At 31.0% G+C, this 23,577-nt stretch overlaps 1 protein-coding gene and 1 long non-coding RNA gene across 7 annotated transcripts in view; one reads left to right on the top strand and one right to left on the bottom strand.

The window, feature by feature from the left end:
• LOC127064282 (FMRFamide receptor) lies at window positions 1-16,693 on the bottom strand. Of its 6 annotated transcripts, none has more exons than XM_050995121.1 (6): window positions 16,495-16,693; window positions 13,937-14,568; window positions 4,510-5,134; window positions 3,701-3,969; window positions 3,434-3,623; window positions 1-2,151 (listed from the first exon to the last, which is right to left on the bottom strand). In XM_050995121.1, exons 3-6 carry the CDS (start codon window positions 4,777-4,779, stop codon window positions 1,540-1,542), a joined length of 1,341 nt encoding a protein of 446 aa, XP_050851078.1. In that variant the 5' UTR covers window positions 4,780-5,134; window positions 13,937-14,568; window positions 16,495-16,693; the 3' UTR covers window positions 1-1,539. The 6 variants fall into 6 exon arrangements, with proteins under 6 accessions (XP_050851078.1, XP_050851075.1, XP_050851074.1 ...); XM_050995118.1 differs by having other exon boundaries at window positions 16,105-16,693; XM_050995117.1 differs by having other exon boundaries at window positions 15,850-16,693.
• The window catches only part of LOC127064283 (uncharacterized), a 26,231-nt gene continuing 8,494 nt past the window's right edge, over window positions 5,841-23,577 (top strand). Inside the window, exons 1-2 of the long non-coding RNA XR_007781624.1 lie at window positions 5,841-5,957; window positions 6,046-6,234. This is a non-coding gene — a long non-coding RNA (uncharacterized LOC127064283). The remainder of the gene's footprint in view (window positions 5,958-6,045; window positions 6,235-23,577) is intronic.

Genomic DNA, 23,577 nt, shown 5'->3' on the forward strand with positions numbered 1-23,577 from the left:
TTTTATATGACTAGAATTTAATATATCAGCATGTTACATAATTTTATTATATAATTACAAGAGCGCATTTTTTCCCTCCACTTAATTCTAATTTTAAGTGATATCTTAAAAATTGGAGGACGAAATATTTAAATAGATTATGTGGCTTTTCTTTCAGATTATGTTGAATAATATAATTACGAGTGATAAGATAGATTTCAAATATTGACAATTATCTTCATTTCTAGTATAATTGAGAATCTGATTAAATTTAAAGAATTTAATTGTACTAACAAAATATTAGAATAATTTAATGGTTGAAATTTTCGTTTTACAGGAACTCGTGACGTTAGATAAACATATAATTATATGTATATATACATTTCTTTGACTTTTATTAATGAATTAGATTTAATTTTTTGTTCACAAATAAAATTTATCATTTTTTAATGTTATATATTATTAGATATTATGTAGATATACCATTGAAAATATTATTCTAAAATTCGTTGCGAATCGCAAATAGAGTTTAATCAATATTTCATTAAATGTTTTATATATATATATATTTATATATATATACATACATATATATATATATATAAATGTGTATATATTTATATTTATATTTACAATATTCTTTGTAATAGTCTTTTCATTTAAATAGTTATAGATGTAGATATTATAGATCTTTGTACAAATATTCTGCTTTTGGAACACTTTCTAGCAACGTCGTGTGTAATTTATAAATATACATGGAATATATACTTATATATATATGTAATTTTTTATCGTATATATATAATCGCTATATTTACATAGCACTTATTTAAAAATATCCGTATTACTAGCTATTTCTCTAACATACAGTCTCGGTTTTCATTATCTTAAAAATACGCGATCATTTAAATGTAATATTTACAACATTAAAAAAATGATAATCGTAGTAAGATATGAACATTTTTGAAAGTATGAATAAATAGATTTTTATCTATGAAATTTTCACGTAAAATTAATAGCTTTATATTTGTATAATGATATTTCCAATGAGTTAAATGATGAATAAATATAAATAATACTGTTTTTATTATCGGTGAAATTCATAAAAATCTGTATTTAAGATTATGACTAAAGAGTTATGTTTTTATCGATATGAAATATTTTTAGTGCATAAAATTTATACAAGGCAGCACATCGTACTTGAAGACGTATATCTACTTCAACAAATGCATCAACACAAGGCAACGTAAACCATTCAGTAGCTGTTCAACAATAATGAGGTAAGATTTCTTTTTTTTTTTAATTATTTGGGTAATAATAAGATTTAGAAAAGATTAGATTACAAAAATAAGTTGCGTTTAAATCTAATCGTACGATGACATAATCTCAATGATAATGATTGTTCTTTTAATTATTTTTTTATTGAAATTGACTGCCCTTTTTTATTAAGTATATCTATGTTACACACTAACGATAAAAGTGAGATTTTATGAACGTAATAATGTCTTGACTTACACCTAGCATAGTTCGAATAGAATTCTATGATAATTCGAAAACTAGCTACATAAGAGAATCGTTATTATTATTTTTATTCCAGCCATTTTGATCGGAAGAAATTTTAGTGACTTTGTTTATATTTCTTATTGAACTACAAGCGGGATAATAAACGAGAGTACCTGGACTGTTTGGTCTATTCGATAATCTAATGCTTTGCCTAGTCCCACCATTTGTAATATGAACATTATTGTTTCTACCAATGGTATTTGTCCTATAAAGATGATTTTGTCTAATAGAATTTCTTAATTCTATATTCGTCATGTTCGACACGTTTGTTACACTTGACTCATCGTGAGTTTGAAATTCGGGACTATCTCTATCACGACCGAAAAAGCCCGAACCACAAAAAAGTTTCATAAATATCCGTTTGAATTTTCTTCCGAAGATCACGTATATTATAAAATTGATGCTGCTATTTATAGTCACCAACAGGTTACCGAGTTGAACTAACCACCGGGGTGGATCGTCGATAAAACTCTCGAATATATTTGAGGTAAGGGGTAGAATGTTGCATATAACGAAGACGATTACGACACAAAGTAACATCGTTGCCAATCCAATTTCTCGTCTTTGATGATGCGTCAGTTGTTGCAAATCTCTGTTCGCTTTCCTGACCTGCAAAATATATGATAATACATATATAATAATAGATAAGAAAAATTTCCTTTTGCGTTGACAAGAAAGAGACATCCTTATCGTAACGTTTGTTATTTATCTATGTTTTTCTTTCTCACTCTCTCACTTTCTCTTTCTCTCTCTCTCTCTCTCCTTTTCAAACGTCTATTCCTCGCACCCAATTTTGTCTTGTAAACAAGTCGTATTATTTGAGTAGAAGCAAGAGCCAGGAAAGAAGAAAATATATCTTTTTTAAGTAGCTCCAAACGACTCTTAACTTTATTACGTTGGGTTTTCTAATACATATTCCTCGATATACGTTTTGCGATTTTCTTTCTTTGCTTTTAGTCTTTTCTTTCGCTGTCATTAGATTTTTTCTCGAATCAGCGTATTTATTTTGGACTAAGAAGTTCGTTTGTTATTTAGATTACAAATCTACAATTACGTCGAATTAATATTGAATTTGTATCAACGAATATTTTTAGATAATACATACATATATCGGACGTTACGAAAAAAATGATAGAAAATTATCGTAAGTATGCCATATTGCAAGACATGCCATAGAAAAAAGAAAGAACACGTTAAAAATTTGATTAAATTCATAAATTTTGTGATACAGCTGCGATCCACACGTGTGTTCTTACGGGTATCTTGTAAATAAAAAATATCACGTACATTCGAGAAATCTTGTCTCGATCGTTTTACTACCTTACTATCCTTACCTTATTTTATAAATCATTTTAATATCAACGATAAAAAATATCGAATATGCGGTAGCTGAGATATGAAGAATAAATGGTTTCCTATATCCGTAACTTTTTTCATTTCTTTATACAAAATGACTTTTTTACATAAATATCGATTTACATAAATATTTTACTAAGAAGTAATAAAAAGCATTTCAAATTTTGAAAATATATTTCTATGAAAAAACGAGATAGCTGTGAGAAGAATACGATGGAAAGAGAAAGGAGTAACATCGATTCTTATCTCGATCTAAAATAATACTCGAATCGTTTTCGTTGTTTCTTCATTTTCACGATCTTATCCTTCCGTAAACTGTTTCACAAAAAAAGAAAAAACTTTTATCTCGAGATGTTTCCTGTTTGCCGTACTTACGCTTTTTACTCTTTGACTTATTATTTGGGTCAGAAGGTCATTCGAAATATCGTCAAAAGTATATTCGTTTTAACTAGAACTTAGAAATTCTTTTTCAATGCACTTGTCAGTTATGATAAAGCAAATATATGTGTGTGCAAATATATAGACGAGAACTTACCCGCCGATAAATAGCCACGTTGAAAATGATTAAAGCGAATAGAGGAATGGAGTAACACACGAAAAAATACATCCAGTGGACGTATACGGTTACGTAAATATCGTTGTCTCTTAAAGGTGCTGGACGTAAACAATATATCACAATGTTGTATTTCCAATGCTTCTCGGTGTAGATTTCTATTTCCAAAAATCTGAAGAGAAATTTATATAATATAGAGTAAAATACAGAAAAAATATTTCACGTTTCTTTTCATCTTAATTAACTCACTTTGGAATATTATAGATCGTTGCGAAAGTTACGATGCTGAGAAATGCCAAACGTGCACGTCCACATGTGCAGAATGATCTTGCTTTGAGTGGATGACAAACGGCAATGTATCGTTCTATTGTTACGGTTAACGTTAAATAGACCGTCGCTATTTGCGCTGCACACGATATTGGATATAAATATTTGACTATCTTTGGATAAACGATGAATTGGTAATTAAAAAGATAGCCGGTGTAAACGTAAATCGATGGTAATCCAAAAATAAGTATCTACGTGAGAAAAAAAAGGATTTATATTTAACGTACAGATTATATCGTATAATTTGAGATAGATATTTTGATATAAATTTGTCTGATAGTCTAATCAGCTAACTCTCAAAAGTTATCATAAAAGATAAATCACATTGATTTGGGATTTAATGATGGATGAGATTTCACTCCAGTATCTACATTTTTTGTTTTTATTTTAGAAATCAATAAAATCAAATATAACAAAAAAATCGAGAGTAGTTTGTAAGAAAAGAATATTTTAATTGCGATGATCGTTCCAAATAAAGTACGAAATGAAATTTCACCCATGATAACCTGTAAGGATTAACGAGGTAACATTTTGGTGATATTTGAGAGGATATTTGATGTTTTTCATTCATTAATTTAGCTGACTTCCAAATTTATTGGCAATCAATCGTTGTGGAAAACCGCAAGCGTTTAAATCGGGCATTTGTTTGTTATTGATTACATTATTTGATATTATCTTATCGAGAATTATACTTGAATTGAAATATTAATATTCGCTAAATTACAACTTACCGAGATTATGATAAGAAGAGTGTCGCAACTTGCTAATCCAATGAGGAGATAATTGATAGAAGATTTCATTTGTGGTCTCGAAAGTACAATCATCGAGATAGTGTTTCCTAAAATACCAAAGAGACCTACGAAATTGATGAGTACGCCGTATACGATAAAATCAAAGAGACCAGTAGCATTGATTTTTCGATAACATTCCATAGGAACGTTGTCGTCCGTGTCATTTTGAAGATAGGAACGATTATAATAAACCGTAGTTGTTTCCATCATTTTCTTATCGATTTCTTTTTTACGTTCTCCTATTTTCTTTCTCTCTTATTTTTCTTCTTATATACTCATTCGCTTCCTACTTCAGCTTCCTTTTCTTCTTTTTCTTTGACCGCTATTTCTTTTAACGATCCTTGTCATCGTATCCATATTACGTCACCATTCTGCTCTTCTCAAATCCTTCATGTCGATAGTTCCCCCTTTTCCCTAGTTTCTTTTCTTTTTCCAATTTTTGTTCTGATTCTTTTCGATATTCCAAAAAGTAAGATTAATCAATCATGGTTTCATTCGAAAGATGTGTTCTCAATTTGAAACGAAAGAAAATATCAAGACGTTGATTTGATATTAATTTTTTATTCTGAAACAGAAAATTGAATTTTATTTAAAAACGAGAGAAAAGTGCGCCAATTTGTATTTTTATTGAAGATAGCTGCAATTGATGTGAAAAGAGACTTTCAATGGTCACGTGACTGTTCTTTTCGCGCGCTAAAGAGATTAACGTCGGGCGTGAATGTTCTTTTTTTTCGTAGTTTGTTATTGATTCGTTCAGAAGATTTTTTCAACGGAACTTTTAAATATTCGTTGTAGGTAAGTAAAATGATATTTTAATTAGACAGCAATCAAAGTGATTGAAATGTCTTTGATCACGGAAACATACAAGGACATGCTCCTACATAACCTTTTACAAAATAGGAGATAAATTTCAGTGCGTTAATTCGTAGTTTAATACGAGTCGACAATTATGAAAGTGGTTTAAGTCATATATTTTGAGACATTTCTTGGCATTTGAATTACTTAAAAATATAAATATATTATATTTATATTCCTGGAGAAAAAATAATTCTTTTTTATATGTAGTTTTACAATTGTAAGAAAGGCGCGTAAGAAAGAGAGAGAGAGAGAGAGAGAGAGAGAGAGAGAGAGAGAGAAAGAAAATATTTTGTAATCTCAAATGACTTTGCCACTTTTGTAACAACCGATTCATATAAACGATACTTTAATAACTTCGTGTTTACATCGGGTAGTTTGATTTTACAAGTCCCAAAGGCATATGTCTTCTTAAATAAATATATATGATCAAGGACGCAAGTAATATGTAATCAAAGTTAGTTGGAAGCTAACGTTCGTCTACTTCGCATGTTCCTTTGGGTACTCGCAGCCATATCTCTCAATTATTTAAGGTTATTTCGTAATATTATTCGTTCGTATTAGTTATAAGTATCGCTTCAATCTTTCACTTAAATAATAATTTTATTCTCATTGCATTAGGTGACAGACATTTTTTTCTTCTACGAAGAAAAAGAAAGGAAGCAGCTGTATAAGTACGTCGAAAGAAAGAAAGAAAATATGAAAACTTCTACGCAGTATTTCGAACGTGATAAAAAGTCAAGACAGAGATTAGTATATTTTTCTTATACTTTATCTATTTCGTAAGACGAAGCTACGTTCGCAGCTAAGGTGAGTTTTTGAATTTTCTCGATATATATATATATATATATATATATATATAAAAAGAAAGAAAGAAAGAAGGAAAAAGAACGTTTCTTTTTTTTGTGATTCTTTGACTTCAAAATCAGGGGATTTATTTTTCGTACGAATGTCTCTTGGTAACCATATTTATTTTAGGTTAACGTAGTAATTCATTTCCGATCCACGTATTTCATTTTGTATATATGTATGTAGTTCTAATACGTTTGAACGCGTATAAAGAGCTTAAACTTTGACAGTTTTATTTTTAGGAAGTTCGCTCGAAGTTGTGAAATAATTCAATAAATTCAACGATCACGTTGTTCGTATAATCGTAAAATTGCGAATTGCCGAGAACGAGCATAAGTATACGAGTTTAACGAGCATTCGTTGCAATAGTTCGTGCGAATTCGGAAAAATCATAATAATTTTTAATGCAAAAGGATAACATTATGAAAATATGATCACTGAACATAATAACGAGATAATATGGTCGAACGAGTTTTTAGGAACATTTAGGTCGGCTTAAACTTCAACGTTTCAACGTTTTAACGTTTCAGTACATTCAATAATTTCCATAGTTAATTTACATTCTTCGACTGTTTATATTATTTTTCGCTATCTATCAAAATATATTTTGCTTTCCGTGTTTATTCTGTTTATACGTCGATTTTAAATAGACATTTTTTTTCAAATAATAAGAGAAAGAGAAAGAGAGAAATGTAAAGAGAAAAACAAACTGTATGTTTCTCCGTTCGTTACTCTGTATGAACGAAGAAGAGATATAAAAGAATAATGGAATTATTTAGAATTCTTTCACTCGCTTATTTATTATGCATCGATGTCAACTAGAAAAAAGATGACAATATGCAATGTACATTGCGATACGTTTCGAAACCGCCTTATTTCTTTTTCCGAATAGAATTAGTTCGCATGAAACATACATATATATATGTCACCCATCTCTGTAAATATCATCTCGCATTTCTTTTTCCTTTTTTCTTTCAACAAAGTCATACTATTTCAATGCTCAACAATTTCCATCGTTCTTATTATACCGTTATTAGTCGACATTGTTATTAACTTAAAATTTCGTTTTTAATCTCGTCTCGTATCGCATGATTTATTTTCACGTGCGTGTCTTAACGATCAATTTTCGCGACAAAACACGCAACATTGTCGTTGAAACGAGCTATTTAACAAATTCGAATCTTGCGATAAAGTATGTGAATAATTATAACAACTAATCAAGAAAATTAAAATTTCTTTTTTTGATCATGAGATTTATTTTTTATCGTTCAATTTTCAAATCGGGTTACTTATTTGCGAGTATGTACATATCATGAACAAGGTTAATTTATCTTCTGTTAAGAAGTATTGCTTGGGAAAGATCTATAAACAATAAGGTCGTAAGAACTCGTAATAAAAATCTTGCATCTGTAAGTAAAAAGACTCTATATAGTATAGTAAGTTATAGTAGGAGGCTTATTAAGTATCTATCGATTATAGTTTAATATTAAAATCAATAGTGTTCTATACTACCTCTCTCTTTCCTTTTATCTCTCTCTCTTCTTCTCCCTCTCCATCTCTCTTTCTCTCTCCCCCTCTCTCTCTCTCCTTCCCTTTCTCTCGCTCTCTCTCTCTCCTTCCATCTCTGTCTCTCCCTCTCTCTGGCTACGATTATTCGTATAAGGTATGTTCTAAACCGCAAAATCCATTTTAATCCGAATTAACCGTATTTATCGGATTAACGTAATCATAATATTTCTATTAGCATTAGTAAGCTCTAATGTCCTATCACTTTCTATGTCAAGAAATTGTAGATCATACATCGTGCATTATTAATAACTTACTATACTCATTGTCAGAACATTTTTTTAATTTCCTACCTTAAGTAACATTAGCTAATAAATATAAACATTGTATTGTATACTTAAAATTTACTTGACGTTTCGAAAATGAAATATTTTCGAAAATCGTTTTCGAAAGTAGAATTCGTCACTTGATGTTATTCTCTTTATTATTATTATTATTATTATTATTATTATTATTTTTTTTTTTTTTTAACTCGAGCTTAATATTTTCTCCATCTGCCGACAAGCGGTATTGTTCAGCGAATAATCGTTCTTCAGCGTTTTTACAACGCCCATATTTTATGTTGTTTTCGATGCTCTTGGACATCTCTTTCGGTATCGAGAAATTTCAGAAAAAAATATAAGAATAAAAAAATAGAAAAATAAAACAAGTAAAAAGAGAAATAAAATCAACTGCAAATAGATCGTATATTTGGAAATACCAACTAAATTCGTCTTGTTTTTATTTTTTGAAATGTTAGATGTAATAATTCAGGATTACGATCATCCTCGACGTTAGTGGACCTATGTTTCTTGAGAAATGAATCAAGTAAGTAGTAATGTTCGAGATAGGTCGAACGATGACTGTTAGATTCTTACAATTATTTTTATTCTCAAGAATATATATATATATATATATATATATATATATATATATATCGTGCCTTTCTGTTTTTCTTTCGCACTTATCAAATCCATGCCGAATCTCTCATATATTTTCGTCTAAACAGATGTATGTATCATACGTCACGCCTGCTTTCACTCTTTAGAGGAACATCCAGACATGGATGTTAGAGCAGAGGAATATCTCTAGAAGACCGAACAACGATTATTTTCGGTGTGCGTCGTTGACGCATTTTATGAATCTGCTCTTGTCTCGTCATTATTACGCACGAACCATTTTAAACTAAGATGACGCGAGTATCAGAAAGAGAGCACCCCAGTTCGTTGCCTTCCTTATTGATGACACGCTTTTATCACTGGGATAAGCTATTCCCATCTGTTACCCGTCTGACATGAGTAATTGTTTCGCTAAAGGACCCTAGTAATTTTTTCTTCTACTGATCATCGATTAATCAGATCAACTTACGAATTACGAACGTATGTATTTTCTTTTGCTCGACGTCATTGTTAATTTGTGATAGGAAATATTAAAAAATGTTACTTCGATTCTATGAAAGAAACGAATGAGAAAAATGTAAGGTCAAAAGGACATTTGGTTCTCTCTCTCTCTCTTTCTCTCTCTCTCTCTCTCTCTCTTTCTCTCTGTCTTTTTCTCACCCTTTTTCGTTTTTTATTCTTTTTTTTTTATTTTTTATATAATGTAGCAAAAGATAATGAATGGGCAGTATTATTGTATTCTTATATCGTTTTACGTTTAGAATCTATACAAGACTCAACATTATAAGTACGAGACCCGGTCCAAATTTCGCAATTATCAAGGACACACTGTCTCCCGGTTAAGAGTAGGAAAGTGTGGACAGTGTTTGCGCGTTAAAATTGGACAAGTAGTACTATAGTAGACTAGTTAGGTATAGAGATAAACGCAAGAAGGGGACGTGCTCAAAGCTTTACGTATTTTTAGAGAGTAGTCAATAACGATAGTGATGTTCAACAATCTTTTCGAATGAACAATGGACGTGTTTATGAGGGAAATAAATTAAATCGGTATCAATCCGTTCTTATTATTTTTATCATCGAGATTGTATCCAAGATGTCTCAGAATTTTTTCACTTGCGATTGTATTTACGTTTGTATGTCGTTTCGATCGATTATCAATCAACTTTTTTTGTTAATGTAATTTTTTATCAGAATATTTCTCAAATTTCAGTCAGTTATCTTCTTACACGTTTTATATTTCTTATATTAGTTTCTTACAGTATCTTTTCCTCTTTTCCACAACGAAGGCTTTTTTTATGAAGTAGGTATAATAAAGTAGGTGTATAATAAAAGTTCAGAGTGGTTCACGATGACTATCTCTTCTAGACATAGCTATATCGTTTTATAAGACCTAAGGCGAAAAATGAATTCGATGTTATCTGCAAATGAAAAGAATTCTTTTTTCTTTTCTTATTATTTTTTTTTTCTTTTTCTCAAGATAGATCATCGAATGAGAGAACGAATTCGAAGTATATATCTCGTATTCTCACTCCGATTTTTCGTCCTATTCCACTGTTCTTTATCCTGTAAGATTTCTGAGAAACCATTTAAATGGACGTGACGGATGTGGTACATTTGCTTTACAAAAAGATGTCGCGAAGAGAAGTATCTTCTATCTTTACGACCCTTTTGTAACAATATCAGAAAAGATTTAACGAACAACGAAGAAATTTTAAAACGCTGGATCAAGATAAGCAAGAAAATCCATTATTCGTTTTAATTGAAAATATCTTCCAAATTAATTGACTGCTTTACTTATAATCAAGTGGTTTCTCGATATCTCGATATAGATAAAATTATAATGATCTATGATTCGAAAAAAAAAAAATTCATTTTTATCCGAACGAACATTTCTCGACGTTTTGCTATCCGTTATATTTTCTGTAATATTTTCTGTAATATTTTCTAAAAAATCACTAAAACGATATAAAAAGTTATTTAAGCTATTACGATATCTACTCTTGATGATATTTTTTAAAAAGCACTAAAGAGCAATATAAAAAGTTAATCAAGCTATTAAAATCTAATTACTCTATCGTTGATATTTAAAAAAAAAAATTACTAAAGCAGAGTAAAAAGCAATTCAAATTTGTAATAAGACATAATTTCATATTATTCGAAAATACTTTCGGAATCAGTCAAGTGCTTTCCTTATAACCATCGTTTTCTATATCTCAATATTATTTTACAAAAATTAATAATATTGCAAAAAACGAAAAAACACTTTTTTTAAAAAAAAAACATTCTTATATAAAGTCGCTAATATTTTTGTAAATACCATGACTGTAATGAAAATTAATTCAAGTTTGTAACGAGACGTAATTGAGGTTAATTTAAACGCGTGAGCTGCTGCAATGAGCCGTCGTCTGAAATGTTTTAAATTGTTGAATGGATGTATACAGGTGAGACAGTTTACACCGATAGCTTATAAAAATGGCGGATTATCATAAACGCAAATCGTTACTTTTCAACGGTCTAAATTTATCTTGTGTTAATTGTCCAGTAAATCGTATTCGAATTGTAGATAATTCGAAATTACAATACATTCGTGCATTCATTAAAATGCTTCTTCTTTGTTTCATTAGTGTTTGTAATGATTATTTCGTGTGCGATATAATAATTTACTTTGTACTACTGGTTCCGTTGCGGTTGAACGATAATAACTTTCTTGAAAAGGATGTCGTTATAAATGCTGCATTCACAAGAGAATGCTTTTCGTAGGATTCTATGTATACATTTTATATATATGTATGTATGTATGTATGTATGTATGCATGTATGTATGCATGTATGTATGTATATCCATGTATGTACTAACACTAAAAAATCAAATATGTGAAAAGTGGAGGACACAAAAGTGCTATGGATGGTTTTGTTTAGTTTTCCTTTTTTGTTCGAAATTTCAATCGGAGAACTTCGGTTCTGTTGTTTCGTTCCATTTGCGTATCCGATATCCGAAACGTTCTCGTAAAGTTTACGAACGTTTCAACGACTTTTCTTGCTTTTTTTGTCTGTCTTTTTCTTTCTCTCTTTATTACTCTTCTCTCTTGACGTATCGTTCGATAGCAAGCTGTGAAGTATCGTTTATGTCGACAATAGTTGACAATAATACTGAAATTGGTCATAGCTTTGCATTGAATACTTTTATTCGTTTCATTTCATTTATTCATGTGTATGTGTGTGTGTGTGGTGTGTAATATAGATATATATGTGCGTATTATAATATATGTAGATATATATATGCAGAGATGATCTTTTGCAAAAAGCTTTCACAAAGAGCTTTCACCATGAATGGCGGCTCAGTCGTTACACTTGATCCGTCTACGATAACCTTTGGCTTTAGCTTATACTCACCAACTGCAAATGTTTATATGGCAATCCATATTCCGAGCAATTTTCTTTATTTCTTTTTACCTACATCGTCAAAGAAAGACAGAGAAAGAGTAAAAAAGAAAGAGAGTAAGAGAGAAAGAAAGATTATGATCCTCATGGGGTAAGATGAAGCTAGAAAGTCGTAGAAGGATCAGAAAATATTTTGGCCATTTCGTTTTCAAGAGATCGGCGTCTATATATAAGAAATATATACGAATTTCGCGTATATAAGATTCCATTCGTGATGTTTATCGGAAAAAGCGTCAGCTGTGAGTTCGTTCATATATAGTCGCATATTTCACGAAGGGTTGCTCTTTGTTAAATTTGAAAAATATTTTTCATGTAGTAATACCTCAAAACAATCAAAGAATACAAAGAGTGTATTTTTCAGAGCAACATATATATATCTACTTCATTCATCATGTCTTTGTTCTTCTCAGAAAGAAAAAAAAAAGAAGAAAAGAAAAAAACTATGAAAACAGAGAAAAGATAAATGCGATGTAAGGTTTGCTTAAAACTATAAGACAGTGGCTATGGTTGACTTAACTCTAAGGTACTACCGTTGACGTTCCATTAAGGATAGTAAATCGATATGTTTACTTTATATTACCCCTCGTATCTAATTATTGATTTCATCAATGTATGTCGAATGATATCGCATTTTTTTTTAAATATATTTTTTTGTTCCGAGTTTTCTTTTTTTTCATACGTTCCTGTACTATTCATCTATATAAAGAACGAGAGGGTCAGTTTACCCTCATTCGTTTGAATGTCGGAAAAGAAACTGGAATAAAGGTTAAAAGTTTTGTTCCACTTTGATATTTTCTTTCTTATATTTTTCATTGCGATTTGGAAAAATATCATGATACGCAGTATTGTTTAATCACGATAGACGAAAATACTTTTGACGAGATGACCTTTTTGTAACATTTCATTTGTATGTATCAAACAAATCTCACGCACGAAATAATTAATTCTATGAGAAGTCTAACGAAATTATTAGAATCACATATATTTTATTTATTTTATTAATTCGTTGTAATGTTAAATATCAAAGTTAATCGTGCCGAATTATACTGAATTTATAAGTAGACTCGACATGAATTAATGATCTATATCTTTTAATGAATATTTATATATGTATCCGTGTGATATATCCATTAGAGAAGAAGATAAGACCATAATTCGATTGAATTAAATCTAAGTTTCAATGCAGTAATACGCTAGCATTAAGATATTATGAGAATTCCAAGCTTCACGCCCACGCGTTGATATTACGCGTATTATCGTCATCGTTAATTGATGTTAATTTTATGCAGCAAAAAGCAAATGAATTTGTTAGTTTCGTTCGGAAAATATTATATAAAAAAATACAGCAATAGCAACAACAACAACAACAACAAAAACAATAATCGTCGTCGATCGATTTTGTTTACAGCAGATGTATCGCGCTATTGGGCAAATCATGCGACGTCATTGACGTCATTGAGCGTATCAAAATGGAAATTCCCTTTTTCCCATAGCCAAAGATACGTAAATAGGTGTCCTCCGGTTGATTAATTGTCTCCAATTAGAGTGTATATTGCTTTTGCAGATTGAAATACATTTTAAATAGTATACAAGTAGAGAAAATGAAACGTATGGAAACATAATTTAAATTCACGACGAGGCAATTGTACAGATAATAATTAAGTACGTGATAATACTGTTGTTGTTTATTGCGTTTCGCATCAAGTATGTATCGACAAAATCATAAATTGCTTAGTAGTGACTTTTAATAAAAGTGACCCGTAATAAATTAATCTCACCTTTGTAAAAGACGAAGATCGTTCGAGAGATGTTCTTCGACGTATCCTTGACACGATTATTCGCGTTAATTACCCCCAAAAAAAAGAAAAAAAATGAAATTATCATTCTTAAGTAAAGCGATGATAATCTCGAAGTTTTGTGTGATCGAAACGGATGCACTTTCTTAAGTCAAACGTCAAAAGTTCACTGTTATCTCTCCAAAAGAAAGGAGACTTGATCCTCCTTCTCGAATGCATTAGCTACGGTTTATCTTGTTGTTTTGAAACTTCGATTAGTTTTTCAAGAGGATCCTTGCTCCTTAGAAAGAACGTTAAAACATTTAGGCGTTTTAGTTTTGTGAACTATTTACGAAAACTCGTTAAGTAGATCGCGTTCCTCAAGGTTTGCAGTTTCTTTGGCTTTCTCTCTCCTTCTTTCTCATGCGTAGGTTGTTTTCAGAATTGAATAGTGCTGAGTTGGTAACAATTGAATTCCATTAATGGACGCGACGTAACCCTCTTATCGCCGATCTTGTTGTAGGGTCGTCTCTGAGTCAAAGATGTTATAATTGAATTGATTTCCATCTATCATGGATTGTCCTTTCGTTAACGAATCCATGTCCCTTCCATTTGTCCCAATTCCCCTTTAAATTCTGTTTGAAATAAATATATCCGTTTAATTATGTATCCTCAAACATGTATATATATATAATCTATATTTAAGAGCACGAACGCCTTGAAATTCATTCATTTTCTACGTCGATTTTGTAATACCGTATAAATATTATTTTAATTGAAATTTACTCTTTATAAACTTTTCATTAATACGCGGAATCATTCTTAATCGCGATTAATCGATTTCGAATAATTTAAACTTAACTGTAAGTTTATCTGCACTTGTAAATTATGAACTTAATATGTTATTTGAAATGCTAATAGGGAATGTGAGGCGAATGATATAAATGATACTGTATTTATAATTTTGTGTAGAAATACATGAACGCGTAGATATATTTGGATCGGAGTTATTTTTAACAAGTATGTAAAATTTACTGTTATTCCATGAAAGAAATTAATAGCTTTTTTATTCGGCACTAATTGTGAAACATCGATATTTCCGAATAGCTGTTTAGAATTAGAATTTTTTTATACTTGTAATTTCGATGCGCCAGAAATATATGTTCATTTGATTTTAATTTTTAATAAAAATTTGCACGACTAAAATTTCACGTAAAAATTAATAGTAAGAAATTATAACATTTTTTCATGTGCATTATCCTTAATCTTGTTAATATCCTTACGAATTTCAAATTATAAGGTTAAATGTGCGCAGATGCGAGTTCTTTAATGGAAGCCTCATTATAATAAAAGTGCTGACTACTCCTTCAAATCATATGCTTTCAGCCCTAATGTTCCAGAAGTACTTCCATATTACGTGTGTCTGGCTCGATTTTCGACGCATGCAATTTTCTTTCTCGTTACTTTTTTTTTTCTTCTAAAAAAGAAAAAAAAAGAAAATTCACCAAATTTTCCTTTCAACGTAATGAACACGGCTCAAATCGGCTAAAAACATTAAACCAATTTTGTTTAATTAAACGGAAAAGAAAAGCTAGCAATTTCATTGCGTCGAATTCTCATAAAGAAATTCGCGAATGCGCATATCTACTACGTTCTCTAGAATGTATCGACAAATTTTAGAAAATACTTAAGATACGATATATATTTTCCACATTTTTTTGCTCGTAGGTAATTAAGTCGCAATAAATCTGACAAAGAAATGATGATTCTAAGTACGATATTTTAAACGCAAAGAAAGCTCGAAGCAGTTATTTGTATTTTATCGAGATGAATGCACGAATAGATGTATTTATAAAGAAAGAGAAAAAAAGAAAAAGAAAATAGTCAAGATTTAGAAGTAAAAAAGGATCACGTACGGAGCGTCGTACGATAGATCGTTATCCTAGATAATTATATCCTCGGTAAATGTGAAACGCTCTCCTTCTTTCCCTTGTAACGTTCTCCCAAGGTCAAGTTCTACAACTTCTCATTCACAAACTTTTACACGTACGCATATATGTAGTATATTTGAGCGTCATACATTCACTCGTAATTAGTACACGTACGCGACATGTCACAAGAAAAAACATGGAGAGAAATTGGCAACTATTGTACAGAATCGAGCGATGTACCCGCGTGATTCTCGAAATGGTCTGTCTCTTCATTTTCTCCGCCTTAACGAGTAATTTTATCACTTTTCATCCAATCGATGCTACTTCTCCGATACTAGTCCATCCTATATAACTCATCACACTTGTCCACGTACGTCTATTTGTTTTCCTTTTCCGGGGTCTTCGACACGATTTATTTTCAGATTTCCGAAGTTAGACTCGAGCGAACTCCTTTCTCTCAATCTTTTTCTAGATTATGAGAATCACTTCGCACTTGGCACGAAAATCGAATCGAATCGAATCGAATCGAATCGAATCGAATGAAATCAAATCGAAGAAAGAAGAAGAAGAAGAAGAAGAAGAAGAAGAAGACGAAGAACGAAGAAAAAAAAAGCAAAAGAAGATGATTACTAGCTTCTCGATATCTTCTTCGATCGTTGTTCGAATATTTGTTTATTACTTTCTTCGTTGATTTTTCTTCTTTATTATTGTCGTCGAATGAAAAATTTGCGAGATCGAGATTCGCGGTTTCGCGGCGCTCGTCGCGCACTGAGCTTTCAAAGAAGAGGATCGTCGGAGGACAGATGCGGTCTGGTGAAACGAGTGCGAGAAGTGACCCTGGCAGTGAGTGCCGCCTGCGCGTTGTGTTCTCTCTTCATCTCTCTTCTTCCTTCTCCTATACTGTTTTATTCTCTCTGTCGCTTTCTCTCTCTCTCTCTCTCTCTCTTTCTCTCTCTCTTTCTCTTTTCCTCTCTCGTAAGCTCAGCTCTTTTCTTTACTTATTTTTTTCTTCCGTATCTCTTCTTCCTAAATTTGTTTTTTTTTCTATTTTTTCTTCTGTTTTATCTTCTACGCTTTTACTTCTTTCTTCCTCTCTCTCTTTTATCTCTCATACATATATACATATTTTGACGAAGATTAACTTCACTCTTATTGTTAGAAGATTCTATTTATCGTGTCCACCTTTCTCCTATGTTTCCACTCATTCATTCAACTCATTCAATATATCGTAAAAAGCTTTCGACCTTCTTGTAAGCGATTCGATCTATTCGACGATAATAATGTTGTTCTTTCTAAGCTTTTTTCCTCTTACGTTCTTTACTTTTTTTCTTTTTTCTTTTACTGTATTATCTTAGCTCATACTAGTGACGAATAATTCTCGACGATTTATCGTCCCACGGATTGACATAATTTGAATCTCTCATCGGATCATATTATTTTAAGATTTATGATCAAAGAAGATACATCTTATAGATCGTATGTCTTTTTGAAATCTACCTCTTGTCGATGTTAGATATCGATGATTTTTTATTTTTTATTTCTTATTTTTTTAATAAAATATGAATTAAAAAATGTTTGTTAAAAAAAGAAGACAAAACTTTTGTGTTACTTCCTCGTTTTCTTTCGAGACGAAACCATCAAATGATACGAATACTTACTTTCTTACAGCCTTTAAGTGCTACGTGATTGCAATGGGCATCTGTGTATTAAACAGATACAAAATGTCATTTTAGAAGTATGGTTGTAATTTCTATTACATTTCTTTGTTTCTTCTTTTTTTCTTTAAATCTAGAACGATACGAATGTTAGACGAAATTGACTTTTCTCCCCTTTTATATGACTTCACCCTTATTCTCTCAATTTACCGTTTTGTACTTTTCATTCACTCTCTCTTTCTCTCTCTCTCTCTCTCTGTCTTTCCGTTTTACTATCTTTCTTTTTTCTCTCTGTTTCTCTCTTTATTTTTCTCCATCTTTCTTTTTCTCTCTTTTTTTCTCTTTCTCTCCGCCTATTTACTATTTGCTATGTCTTATTTCGCTTACATTGCTCCTGTTTGTTTCCTTAAATTTTTTCCTGTAATATATGGTCCCGTTGTAAAAAGGAAATACAAGATTATAAGTAACGTAAAGTTGAACGCGAATGTTAGTTCGTAAAACTAACTAAATCTTGGAGCATTTCTAAATACTTACATTGTATCACCAACCATTATTTTCGTAACCGTAATCATTCTTCTTTATTAAACTCAACACGCGAAAGGTTCAAAGATATGGAAACAAAATATCCACCATTGTATAGCAAAAGAAGAAATATTATCATGATATCTTTATTTATTTTCGGGATAACGAGAATGAGAAAAAGAATAAATGTCATCAATAATTTTATATCAAGAAGAATGATTGATCTCATTTAGCTCGTAATATATCGATCAATGTAGGCTCGATTATAAGGGTTACAAAAGTTGTATTTCAAAAATTTTTTAATATATTATTAAACGATGAAAGATCCAACATACTGCGAATATTTAAGACGATGTTAAGGTGTTACTATCTAACTTGAACGTTACTCATCGAATTTTTATTAGAGGATAGAAGAAAGAGATTTTCTTAGGAATCTAGTTTCTCTTCTTCACGAGAAAGAAACCCGAATGAATCCCTGTGCGGCAATGGGATCTTCGTAGAAGATTCTTCTAAAAAAAAAGGAACTAGGATAGATGGTTGAACGATAAAAGAAGAAACGAGTCGGCAAGTCTCAAGGGAAACGACAAATATTATGAGAGAATAGACATTTTTGATTCTGATCTTTTTCGTTTATTTATATATTTCGTCACGATACATCTGTGCGAAATCGTTTCTTCGTATAAATTATCACGAAGAAATTTTAACGAGACGTGTATTAGTTTCTAATACAATTTCTACTAATTACATTGCGTCTCGTCTTAAGAAGAGGAAGATGAGAGATATTTATGTAAATGTTTGTCTGCGCGTATGTATATGTGTTGAGAGAGAGGAAAGAAGATATGAGAGAACCCAGATTATCGACGAAGCTATTTCAAATGTGTAAATTGTTGTTCGATATTTTTACCAAGAATAAGCGATAACGATATTTTACTATCCGTTCGAACTCCATTGATCAGAAAATATTCAAACGAAGCCCACCTCTTTTTCCTTTTATGAAATTATCGAGAGTAGAATTTGATTATGATTCAGTAGTAGTAAGAGCAAAAGTAGTATCGGCATATCGACCCACCAAAGACCATGCTTGTCCGCTGACAGGCCACTTTTGCGCGATCACGTTTTGTATGGTTTTCAATCTTATTGAAGATTTGTCCAAGATCATATGGATTTCGTTCGACGTATCTGTGATAAAATCGCTGTCCTTGTCGTAAAGGATATTCATCGTACGTCCGTAAAATATTGTATAGGTGTGATAAAATATTAAAATATATCTACGTTGAAGAAGACGAGTTTAGAATAAAAGTCATGCGAAATATCTTTTATTTCAAGATGGTAAAGAAAATCGGTTTTGTGTTTGAACGATATCAGATAATATTGGATAGATTGGTAGCTTTGAATGTACCTTAAAGTACGTGACAACAAAGACGATCTCGACGGTCTGTAATAGTTTCGAGATATTGTTACGAAATGAAAATGGACTTCTTCGTATATTGCATGCTTTCTACATTTGACAATAATATCGATATCGAATCCTTTTCGAGATGCATCTTATTCATATATTATATATCTGTATATATTCGATGTATATATTCGAACACCATGTAATAATTTTGTAATAGAGGAGAATACTGTTACATTGAATTGAAATACGGATATCATCGATATCGATATTGAAAATTGTAAAATATATCTATACTTTTCCTTTTCGTCGATATAATGTATATATCGATGCGTATACATATATAATAGCAGAGTTAGACTCGTTTACAAACGTAGAAAAAAGAAAAAAAGAAAATTGGAAATAAAGCTCTACGATTGCGTTCGTAATCGAGCAATCAAGTGTCAATCGGTTAGAAAAGATCCAAGTGAAGATGAAAGATAACGGGATGGGACGTTAACGGAAGTAGAAAATTACTTTAATGGTGCTTGACGATATGAATACCGCCCTTTAACTCGTCTAGAGCAGCATAAAGCATACATGCTTGGAGGATCGGTTGCGTGCTTAACCGTAAATCATAATATTGCGGGTGACAGATAATGACATCATAACTAAGCCTATGTCTATCGAGATATGTCCTCCTTGCAAATACAAGTACTTACTACGTACAGACACCTAACAGGATCATTGACTAGATCGTTGGAAAATTTTACGAAAAAGTAGAATTCTCGTTTTGAAATTTCGTAGATCGGCGAAATGTCCCAAGTGCGATCTCGCATACCGCACATACGGTGTTGCTCTTTGCAGCATGCTGCGCATACATGAATCATCGGCTTGGTCAGCCAAATCGGAGCCCAAAGAGCAGACAGTTCGGAGCCAGCGAATTTCTGCATACTATTCTTAAACCGGTTCATGGTTTTTCTTCTCGTCGAACGATTCTCTAGGTACTAATAATTACAAAATATTCCTCGAAAAATTGGGATTATGCTCTCGATGATATTCACCAACTGCTGAGCGAAAATAATGAGGAAAAAAGAAGGAAAGAAAAAAAGAAACAGAAAAAAATAGGAAAGATAAGAGAAAATTCAGGAGATTAAGTAACGAGAGAAAGGTTTTAGTTACATTCGGTACTGCAAACTTTCTTAATCCCGACGAGAATTTTGCGATTTCACGAAAGCTTTCCAAGCGAATCCGAATAAAATGCGATTTATTCTCTGACATTTTTTTCTTCTCTTTTATAAAAGGAATATATATATATATTATTTTTTGTTCTTTTGAATTGTCTTCGCACTATTTTTTTTTATAAAAAATTGAATTTTCATTGAATTTTTAGTTAATATAAATTTGAGAATATATGTGTATATGTGTGAAAGAGAGAGAAAGAGAGAATAACGTTAAAAGAGAAGCAGGGAATTCCCAAGTTGCACACATTGAATTCAGTAGTCCCATATTTGTCGAGCTAGGAAAATTGGTGTCGACGTTTGAAAGTTACATGCGACTATGAAAGCGCTATACGCTTTTCGTCCGAATAGATGTTGGGTTTAAACGATTTTGGAGCATCCACGAGATGTTAAACTTTACATAGTTTTTTTTACTTTAAAATGCATCGAAATGTGACAAGGACATAATTCGTATCGCATGAGTCTTAATATTCTATATGTATATATGTCACACATATTTGTTGAAACATATATGTATGGATGTTTTTATCGATTTTGAATGTCATATTTAACGAGTAGAACCTTCGTACATAATTTCTGTTACTTCGACTAACGTCGAAAGCAGATGTGGTCTCATTATCGAAGCTTTAAGCTCGTCAAAGCTCGATATTGTTCCGTTCACAAAGAAAACATTATGTTATATCCTTTAACAATGTATATGTGTGTATGTATGTGTGAACATCAGAAGAATTGTAAACTATTTTATACAACGAGCTTGAATAGGATTTAACGAACTTTGTATAATTTTCATGACCACTTGATTAGATTAATCTCTCTATCTGTCCAAAATTTCTAATTGGATTAACAAGTTTCAACAAAGCAGACGTTGTAACTCGACATTCTAATAACTATTCTCGTATTTCCATCGAGAATCTAATAATATCGAAAAGTGTTATCCTCCTACAAACATCACACATATGTGCGTATACGTGTATGTGTGTAGATATATATTATACATATTTCGAGCAACATTTACCGTTGCAATGAAAAATATTACAATTTTTATAGTTGCGAGAATTACATTGATATTTGTTTTCTTTGTATTGCAATCGAAGTTGAATCGTAAATGTACACGAAACCGTCACATTTCGATGGATTAAATTCATCGATATACGATCTGCATGAAAGCATATTAATTTCTATAGCCACGAATAAATATTTGATATGTAAGCCCAAAGGTTTGTATATTTATGAATAATCGAGGTGTTAAAAATGAAATCTCATAGCAGGAAGAAATATATAAAGATAAATGAATAATTTCAAAAATGATCGCTTTCAACTATAATTCGTGTAGCATATACTAGATGTACCTAACTATATAACGTAGATATATACCTACATAGTTTTGTATCGGCAATTGAAACTAAACTTTCCGGATACATGCCAAACTTCGATAGACAATAGACATCGACTTTGTCTCAGGAATCGTCCCAACGTTAATTCGTTTAATTAAGCAAATCCATTAGAAGGAAGTCTATCTTTGAAACGTCGGCAAAAAATATGGTCGTTTATAATTGTCATGTCAATGTTTCTTTCATTGAATAGAACTCGAAATATTACCTATCTAAATTTATGACATTTAAAATGCAAAGTATGACCTATTCAGTTTTATGGTATTATTTCTTATCCCATTGAAATTTATAAAAGGGAAAAAGGATCGTAAGAAACGGATAATCCTACCTTCGGTCAGGATTAAAGAAAGTAGAAGCTACGTATAACGTAGTCCGAATATGATCATTCTCTTCGACAAATTTCAAACAGAAATAGCGAGAATCGAATTAGAAAATGTTCGTGTGTTCGAGTTCGCATATGTGGGTAGATAGAATTTCAAGAAGGGTGCAAAACTTTAATACGCGCACGTAGACGAGAAGGAACTACGCTTTCTGACGTCACGTTTACGAGCTTTCCAAGGTTTACTGGATTTTGTCGAATCCCACGTAAGCTACTATCGTTGCGCTGTATCGATCGAGTTGTTCCACACGAAATCTGATTCCTTAAACGATGCTTCGTTATATTCCTCATTATCAACAGTCATAGAGAGAATATCGTTCGACTAGAGTTAATAGCTACGAATATTCAATACGCTTTTATGAATCCCTTTTGAGAACTTATCAAGTGAAATATAAATGCGCTCTAACTAAAATAGATAATAATGATAAAAAAATGTTTTCTTGCAAATTATTTAAATAGCGTTGTAAACATACATTTTACCATAAAGAAATATTAACCTCTTCGCTTTTCTATCATAATTTCTTTCGTTATACCGTATGAAAGGATAACTCCTCTTCCACGAAGATTACAATGTGCTTTAGACAGCTTTATCCTTGCAGAAACACTCGACGGTAACGTTTAAGTGTCTCTTCTTGTTCGTTGATCGAATTTCTTTTCTGATATAAATTTATATCGACAAATTTCTTGGTTTATTTAAAATAATGGAAATAGTTATTATGAATTTTATTTTTATCAGCGATCGATTAACGATCAATCAATATTTAGCCTATATCTATAAATATATACATATATATATATATATAGGTACAGGTATATCTAATATCTACATTAGAAATATATATTTAATTATATTTATGAAAACAATGTATATATATTTTTTTTATAACGCAAAAAAATTAACCTATAAAGTCTCGAAAAAGAATAATTGATTCATATAGACATAAATAGATGTATTTATTAGAGATGTATATTTTATTATATATAAATATATTTATATATTATTATTATATTTATATATTGATATATATATATATTAAAGAATACATATATATATCAAATAGAAACTAATTATTTTCTATACTTTATTGTAAAAAGATTTTAGAAATGAACGATTCTATTTTCATACGTTTTATCCCTCTCAGGCAAAATA

This window comes from Vespula vulgaris, chromosome 5 (genome assembly GCF_905475345.1).
Source record: "Vespula vulgaris chromosome 5, iyVesVulg1.1, whole genome shotgun sequence".
Taxonomy (NCBI): Eukaryota; Metazoa; Arthropoda; class Insecta; order Hymenoptera; family Vespidae; genus Vespula; species Vespula vulgaris.